Below are 8034 nucleotides of genomic sequence, written 5' to 3'. Positions count from 1 at the left end.
TCCCCGAAACAGAGGGAGGAGTCAGTGGAACAATACGATATATACAGGACGTGTGTGACAACGTAGTACTTTGTTATTGGAGGAGGGAGGGTAGAGGTATAATTAATGCATCAGATCTAGAATGAAGGATTGGGGATTGGCAGCGCACGGCGTCTGGGAGAAGGTTGGCGAGGGGAACAGGGAAAGTAGATATGAGGAGCGGAATCAACCGCCGGGGATAGACCGCGCTAACTGCCCAGGGAAACGGTCCCACTGCTGTAGCGGGCGCGATACCGCCGAGCCAGTACGGTGTCGGAAAAGGCAACCGGGTCGTCCCGTGGATATGGGTGAAAGCGTCGGAGGGGCGACTTTCGTCGGAACACGACAAACAGCTGGCGCATTTGCCAGCGAAGGTCCGACACCCTAGAGTAGTCGACGATCTGGAGCGAGCATGTGGACCGATTGAAGTGGGTAAAGTGAGTAAAGTGGCTGGCTTGACTGGCGTGGCTGACCCGGCCCATCGACGGCGGCTGGGAGTGGTAGCTGTGGGCGATCGAGTCGGAGGCGTCGCTGCGGTTTGCCGGGCGAATGGCTATCATGGGCACAGCCTCGGGATATCCGATCTGAATGATGGGCTCGGTCATGGTTGGGTACGTCATTGACGGGAAGTTCATGGTCGAAGGCGAGGCATTGTTGGTCGTGGCCGAGATCTGTCCGTCCAGAAGCGACTGGTTGACGGAAGAAGCCAGCGCGGCCGGATTGCCAAAGATCTGGGTGACAGCCCTCGACATCATCTCCTGGGCCTCGTGGGCGGCTCTTTCTAGCTTGTATCGCTTGACGCGCTTCATCAGAAGCGAATATCCCAGAAACGCAACGAGGGCCTCGATCGACAAACCGATGATGGCGACTTGTCCAGAGAGGCCAACGGTGCGGCTAAAGCTCTCGAGGGCCCCGTGAGTATTGATGTCCGCGATAATGGCCACAAAGGTAACGAGCGACACCACGATCGAAACGACCAGGAGAGCAATCACGACGCTGATTGCTAGCTTGGACGAGAGAACAGGTTTGGTTCGGTTGCCGATCCGGTTGTTGAGGGTGATGAACAGAAGGATGACGGCGAGCAGAAAGATGGTGCGGTTGGTGATCAAGACGATGCCGCAGCCGTACAGGAACGTTATGGTTGTTGCCAGGGTGCGGGAATTGCCCGGAATGCAGCTCAGGCCAGACTGGAAGCTTATTTGGGGAAAGTCGAGGTCCAGCGAGGCGTATTTGGGCACGGCGATGGTGGAGTTGAAGCTGGGGACCGATGCATTGCAAATCTGCCAGAGTCCGAGGGTGAACCTGAAGGAGGGGGTGGGCAAGGCGGTGCCGTTTGCACTCATATCTTCATCCGGTGTAGAGTATGTGATGACTACCCACTGCGATTGAGGCAGATACATCGGGAACAAACAGCGAGTTATAAAGCCGGCACAGTCACAATCTTACGGATCCGCTGGCATCTACACCGCGTCGACGCCGTGGGCAGCCCGAAACAACGCACCAAGTGTGTTCGAAGCCAACCGAAGCCAACCGAAGCCAACCGAAGCCAACCGAAGCCACAGACACAGCTGAGCCCAGAACGAGAGAGCGAGTGGTGGGAAGGCAGCGGACTCGCTGCCAATCGGACACGCATGGGTACCCATCGCCAGGCAAAGCAGATGCAGTGGGAGTGGGATATCCACTGGCCAGCAGACCGAGAGGTGTGGCCAGGAAGGGCGGTGGAGGGGGGTGACGTTGCTCTATTTCGACCGAGCCGCAAAACCAAGAAAGCAGACCTACCTCTGGGTACACAATCGAGGCAATAGCAAGACCAGAGCTGAGTAGAGGAATGGTCAGACTCAGGATCTGCGTGAGCAGTGTGGGCGGTGTAAATCGCCAGTCGAGGCCGTGGTCGTCTGGGCCCGACTCGACGGGCGATCCCTGTTGGGGATCGACAGGCAAGGGCTCTGGGGGCTCATGGGTAGAGATTGGGACGGCGTCGAAGATGGTCTCATCGGATACAGAGCGACACTGAGGGTCAGTCTGGCTCTGGCTCATGGAGAAGGATGGGGAGGAGGATGGATGCTGCTGGCTGGCGTTACGGCTCTGTTGGTCGGGGGAGGTTCTTGGCGCTCAGCGGAAAGGAGGATGCATGTAGGCAGGTCCTGTGGACAGCTGGAGAGATGACGGAAGAGGGAGACGGACAGGGCAGCGACGGTAGATGAGGGACAGGTCGAGGGCAGGCCGAGGAGATCGAGGACGACGGGGGGTCGGTGGCCTGGAGGGTGGAGGCGAGTGAGCAAGCACCAGCCCGGTGGGTACGGGTTCGGATGACAGAAGGAGAGGATCCGGATGAGCTCGCGGGCTCTGTGGACAATGCAAATGTGGACAACTGGACGGCTGGGACAGTGCTGACAAACGAGGGCACAACAAAGCAGACAGGGCCAGGGCCAAGGGGAAGCCACGGTGAGAGGGTTGGCAGTCAGGCCAGCCGAACAATGTCGATGGAGGTGAGGGAGAGAAAGACAGAGGTTGTCTGAAGGCGACAATGGCGGGGCGGCAGGGCAAGAGCATCGGCAGGAATGGATAGACCCGGGGAAGATGCAGGACTCGGCAAGAACTCGAGAAGCAGTGCATGGGCAATGACAAAGCAGCAAAATCAGCAACAACAGAGTAGAAACAGAGACAGAGACGGCAAAGACGAAAGTGCAAACCTTAGCGGGTCGACAAAGGACTGCCTGGGACGGCAAGGCGACGGCCACAGAGCAGCAGTGCGGAATGGGAGCGACGGCAGATCCGGGCTCGCTTTCCTGGAGATTGCTGTTGTGAAGTAACTCGCTGTCCTGGATATTGCTGTCTTGGACAAGATTGCTGTCTTGGAGCAACTCGCCGTCCTGGGGCTATAGATTGGCCCTTGCCGAGCAACAACACCCGCCGCAAGCACCTGCACGGCCGCGATACCTGCCTCGGGCGTGGCTGGCCCAAGGGTATCTGAATGAATCGCAGCTCGCCGATGCAACTCCCACGCTCTGCAACGACCGGTCTGGCGATCAGGGAGGGGGCCTTTGTGCCGGCTTGCGACAATGCATGGCGCATTGTCCATCCACCAGCCCGGTCCTGTGGCCACAGCGCACGCTGTTTGTGTGAACAGACAAGCTGTCGGGGCGGGGCGTGCGCCGTGGGACAGACGCGCGCGGCTCACCAGCCCAGTGGTCCCTCAGCGCCGCGCACCATCCATGACCTCGAACAGGACCGGGGCTCTGGGCGATCGTGCGTGGCGAGAGCCTGCTATCGTCAAGCCCAGATCAAGCCCAGATCAAGCCCAGATCAAGCCCGGCCTCAGATGCAGTCACATTGCCGGAGCGATAGAGCGATGGGTGATGAAGCACCGGGCGGCAGTCCAACCACTACAACACAACCACTACAGCCACACAATCAACGCAGCCAATACTTTGCCGAATCGGTTCGTTCATTCATCTGACCGTCGCAGCCCCCTCAGTCATTACTCAGAGCTCGACATCGATCTCCCCGCAGATGCGCCTGACCGACGCATCCCAGCGAGCAATCACATCCCCGTCAAGAGAGTCGTTGCATCGGCCGGCCTGCTTGCAACACTGCTCGCCCTTGCTGCATGTCTCTTCAGCTGCGGTCGAGCGAACGAGCTGTTCGAAATGGCAACCCTTGAGCGTCTCCAGCAGTGCAGCGCACTCGGCTCGGGTTTGCTCGTCCAGCGACTTCACGAGGTCGAATCCACCGCCAATCATGCCTTGGAGAGCGCTGGAGAGCCCAATCGATTTAGGACCCGTCCCCGGCCCATGGAGGCATTGGCATTGGCAAATCTCTCGTTCGGCGCCAACGAAGTGTACCAGCAGATATTTTCATTTTCGTCTGTGCGCATCCGCAGACTTGTCGCTTACCTCATTGTTCCGGTCATGCGTCCAACCTCGAATCCGGTCCGGAATCCTTCGCGATAGCCGGCGTCGAATCCCTCCTGGAGATACTGCTCCTTGGACTCATCGATGCCTTCTTTGTAGCCTTCCTATCGACGGGCCGGGATAGCAGGCGTGTGAGTCGCATGTGAGAGCTGCCCATCCAGCGAGCCTATCGGGCTGCCATGTGCGAGCATGCGCTGTGCGAATACGATCCCAATCGAGTCCGTTGGATGATTACGCTGGTGCACGAATAGTCCAGACACGACAGCACTCGCAGCAATGTCGCTTCGAATGCTCTGCTGGTCAATCAGGGCAAAGTGCCGGCGCATGGCGGCTGTCGTCCGGCTTGGAAGGCAGAGCCACTGGGCCACCAGCCGATCCGGGCCACCGACTGCGCCGCCGACCCAGTCTGCCGCAGCTTACCACGCCGTGTGTGTCCTGCAGCCTCGTCCAGTTTTGATCTGCGATTCGTCGGTCATATGCAACCTCGTCTTGGCTGTCGTCGCCCCAGATGTCGTCTGCGCCGTCGGTGTCGGAGGCCTCGGCGTGCTGGCCGGAGTCGTGGTAGTAATGCGACATGGCGCCAAGTTGCTGCGGCAGAGGCTGGGTGCTTCGGGTCCGGTCCTGGTCCTGGTCCTGGTCGGCGTGCGGGCTTGTTCGTAGGCCGGAGGCGCAGATGCAGCTGGCCCTGGCTGGGAGAGTCGGTGAGTCTGGTACGTCGATCCGCCCCGACTTTGCCGTCTGCTTAGTCAACAGCACGTGACCCACCCTGCTTGCGCCACCCACGCTGCCGCCTGATATTTACTCCCAGGGCCGAATCTGCATTTGCTCTCCCCTCTTCCTGCACGCCTCGAAAATGACTGTAAGTAGCAGCCGCACACAACAGCCAGGCGTTGACGACGGATCGAGGATGCATCCATCCATCCATCCATCCATCTGTCCATCTGTCCATCCATCCATCCATCTGTCCATCCATCCACGCATCTGTCTGTGTGTCGGCCAGCCAGCGCAAGCGACGAGCCCATCTGGATGAGGGAGGCTATCAACACATCGACGCATCAATGCATCAACACACGAAACCGGCCGGCTGTGGATTTGACCGCAAGCGCGGCATCCCCGTGGCAAAGGACCTCTCGAGTACAAGTCTCATGCGAGAGACTCTGCTGAATTGAGACGAGACGATCCGATCCGATTACGCACCATCCGTCTGGGCATTGCAACGGATTGGCGAGGGCTGACTCTCGGAATACACAGGATCAACGAAGGCTGGCGCAGCATCATGGACGGATGCGAATGGCGGATAGGACGGCGGATCAGACTGGACCAGCCGCAGGGCATTCTGAATGATGGCACGCGGAGTATCAAGTCTAATCTGGCCCATATCGCTCTGTGTGCATCAGCTCGCGGTCGATCTTCTTAACCCTCTGGAGACCTCGGAGCGACGTTCCCACAAGCTCAAGCGACTTGTGCAGTCCCCCAACTCTTACTTCATGGATGTGAAGTGCCCTGGTAACTGTCACACTGCGCTGTCTGCGTGTCGTCGCTGTCCCGGTTTGATTCTCGACCGAGTCGCTAATCACCAAACCCCTGCACACAGGCTGCGTTGCTATCACCACCGTGTTCAGCCATGCCCAGACTGTCGTCCTCTGCGGCAGCTGCTCTTCCGTTCTCTGCCAGCCCACTGGCGGTAAGGCCCGCCTGACTGGTGAGTATTGTCGAATCGATCCTGTTGTCTGAGCCGTTGGACAACAACAACCCATCTCGGCTGCAGCCTGGCTCGGCCTTTCTCCGGACACCGTTGCTGACCGGGGACACATCTCCATCGTCTGGTTCACAGAGGGCTGCTCCTTCCGCAAGAAGTCCGGTTAAGATTCTTGATTGTCTTGCCAATTAGTTGATTAGTATTGGTGAAGCGATCTCGATTCGTTTGGAGAATAAAATCATTCAAGAACATCCTGGCTGTATCCACTTTTTGGCCTGATCCCGTCCCACCAGCGGCGATGCTTGTCGGTTGACTGCTCTGCATGTTCAGCATCATTTCCTGCTGGTGTCCTTCCTGGTCGCTGCGCCGGTAATCCTGCAGGCACTGCCCGCCTTCTGCCCTGACGGAAGCTTCCCGCGTAGACAATTGGGCCCTCTTTTCGCTGTCTGCAACGGGGCCCTGTCGTGCGCCGCTTGCTCCTCCCTTGCCTCCCGCCATCGTTCCCACGGCCGGCCAGCATCCTCCTCGCAGGGCCGAGCCTGTTGCAGAAGCAAAAGGTGTCTCCCAGATTACCAGCTGACCGTGGATCGTCAGGGTGCATCCAGGGCCGCCAAGCGATTCCCAGGCACCCAGGATCAAGCTTCCCAAGCCGCTCAGGGCCGCAGCGAGGGTGAGCAAGAGGGGAAAAGGGGTGCCGCTGCTGTCCGTGCATCTCGGCCCTCCCGCCTGAATGCTTCCTGGCTCATATTTAGAGAGCCATGTTCTCGAGGGCCAGCAGTGTTGCCCAACCCGCCTTCGTTTGCCGCCGTCGATCCAAGCTGCTGCCTCCAAGCCCGCCAACGAATACCTCTCTGTTCGTGCACTTGAGCTTGCACTTATCTTTACCCCGTTACTGTATACTCTGCCTCTCCTGCCATCCCGATCATGCAAACCGCCCGATACTACGACTCACTGCGGCCCTCGTCGGGCGAGAGTCTACTGCGGGTACCGCCTCCGTCTTGCCCCGGCAGGATCTGCAGACACCCATGCTGCTCAAAGCGCCAGCCATGCGCACCTCTCCATGGTGGCTTGGGCTGCAACGACCCGGCCTTCCAGGCAAGGCTGAACCACCGCTCATGCAACGCAATGCGCCCGCTCCAGCCCATGAGCAGACCAGCCGGTGCCCCAGGCTCTTGCGGCTCTGTCCCCAAGCGCCGACCGGGACTGAGGATCCAAACCAGCGGCCTCCGGGTGACAGGATCGCTTCCGAGCAACGGCCTCGGCCATTATCTGCCATCGCCTCCGCTTGCGTCCGCCGGCCGCGATCAATGCAGCAGTCCGATCGAGCTCTCGGGTAAGCAATTCCCACCGCGATGCAGTTCCCACCACGCTCCGGCTGATACAGCGAGCGACACCAGCATCAGCGCCACTGCCCCATGCCGAATCGACCCTGATCATCGTGTCGACCCTGATCATCTTGGTCTCTGCCGACCGCTCCTCACACAGATCCGTATCAGCGCCACTACGCTCGCTGTGTCTCAATGTCCCCGGCCTCGAAGCTGCCCACCTCACCGGCCCATTCACACGCCTTTGCCTCTGCCGATGCAAGGATCCAGAGCCGTTCAAGCTCGGCCATGAGACTACCCAGCCCACACGATCTCGCCTTCACGCACTCCTTGATACCCACCGTCCTTCCTCCACTGATCGAGCACGGGGACAGTCTCTGGGCTCACCAGAGCCAGGCGCCTATCTCGCCCACTTCGCCCGCTCCCAACATTGGCCAGGCCCGCAGTAATGCCCGGTCCAGAATCGCCGTCTCGAACCTCATCGATACCACTCTTGATCGGTGCGGTTCGGACATGAGCCCGCATCGATCTGCCCGCAGCTCCACCGACGACAATACCCCTGCATCGGATGCCCAGGACCGACAGCGCGAGTGCTCAACTTCGCCTCGGCTGTGGACCTGCCAGTATCCGGGATGCGACCGGATCTACTCCACTGCGGCCGGGCTGCGATACCACCTCAAGGCCTTCCACCAAACCATAACTCAGCGAGCCGCCGACCTTAGACTAAAGCCCAAGCGCTACTGTTGCAAGATCTGCCGCAAGACCTTTGTCACCGGCGCCGGGCTTCGATACCACCACAAGACAACCAAGGATCATTGAGGCGGCAACGCCCGCATGCTCTCGGGAGTGCTGCAGCTCGAATATGCTGGCTCGGCGGGCAACACGATCAAGCACCCAGAGCACGATCAAGCACCCAGAGCACGACCGAGCATGTCCACCCGCCCCCATGCCTCGCTCCCACAAACATACCTACTACATCCGCTCGACGAAAGACCAGGAAGCCCCGGATGAGCGGGGCTGCTGTTGTGATGATGAGATCAATAGATATTTACAGGCAATCCAATAAAAAACGGGACAC

The 8034-nt window shown here is 59.5% G+C and overlaps 4 protein-coding genes across 4 annotated transcripts; 2 read left to right on the top strand and 2 right to left on the bottom strand.

Annotated features, from left to right (window-relative positions):
- Window positions 1–50: 50 nt before the first annotated feature.
- On the bottom strand, window positions 51–2428 carry BJ171DRAFT_486630 (uncharacterized protein). The gene is made up of 2 exons (XM_053109216.1): window positions 1798–2428; window positions 51–1397 (listed from the first exon to the last, which is right to left on the bottom strand). The coding sequence occupies exons 1-2, from the start codon at window positions 2053–2055 to the stop codon at window positions 228–230; spliced, it is 1428 nt and encodes a 475-aa protein (XP_052971450.1). The 5' UTR covers window positions 2056–2428; the 3' UTR covers window positions 51–227.
- An 863-nt stretch (window positions 2429–3291) lies between these two features.
- Window positions 3292–4508, bottom strand: BJ171DRAFT_595118 (uncharacterized protein; the record flags this gene model as incomplete). Its single annotated transcript, XM_053114573.1, has 3 exons — window positions 3292–3774; window positions 3915–4036; window positions 4353–4508. 3 exons carry the CDS (start codon window positions 4506–4508, stop codon window positions 3504–3506), a joined length of 549 nt encoding a protein of 182 aa, XP_052971449.1. The 3' UTR covers window positions 3292–3503.
- A 203-nt stretch (window positions 4509–4711) lies between these two features.
- BJ171DRAFT_486625 (ribosomal protein S27-domain-containing protein) lies at window positions 4712–5882 on the top strand. The gene is made up of 4 exons (XM_053109215.1): window positions 4712–4791; window positions 5330–5438; window positions 5527–5634; window positions 5767–5882. The coding sequence occupies exons 1-4, from the start codon at window positions 4786–4788 to the stop codon at window positions 5796–5798; spliced, it is 255 nt and encodes an 84-aa protein (XP_052971448.1). The 5' UTR covers window positions 4712–4785; the 3' UTR covers window positions 5799–5882.
- A 583-nt stretch (window positions 5883–6465) lies between these two features.
- BJ171DRAFT_486623 (uncharacterized protein) lies at window positions 6466–7954 on the top strand. Its single transcript, XM_053109214.1, has 2 exons — window positions 6466–6964; window positions 7117–7954. The coding sequence occupies exons 1-2, from the start codon at window positions 6556–6558 to the stop codon at window positions 7773–7775; spliced, it is 1068 nt and encodes a 355-aa protein (XP_052971447.1). The 5' UTR covers window positions 6466–6555; the 3' UTR covers window positions 7776–7954.
- The last annotated feature ends 80 nt before the right edge of the window (window positions 7955–8034 follow it).

This window comes from Polychytrium aggregatum (genome assembly GCF_025602895.1).
Source record: "Polychytrium aggregatum strain JEL109 chromosome Unknown BJ171scaffold_2, whole genome shotgun sequence".
In the NCBI taxonomy this organism is placed as follows: Eukaryota; Fungi; Chytridiomycota; class Chytridiomycetes; order Polychytriales; genus Polychytrium; species Polychytrium aggregatum.
This window is presented reverse-complemented; position numbering and strand designations above follow the sequence as displayed.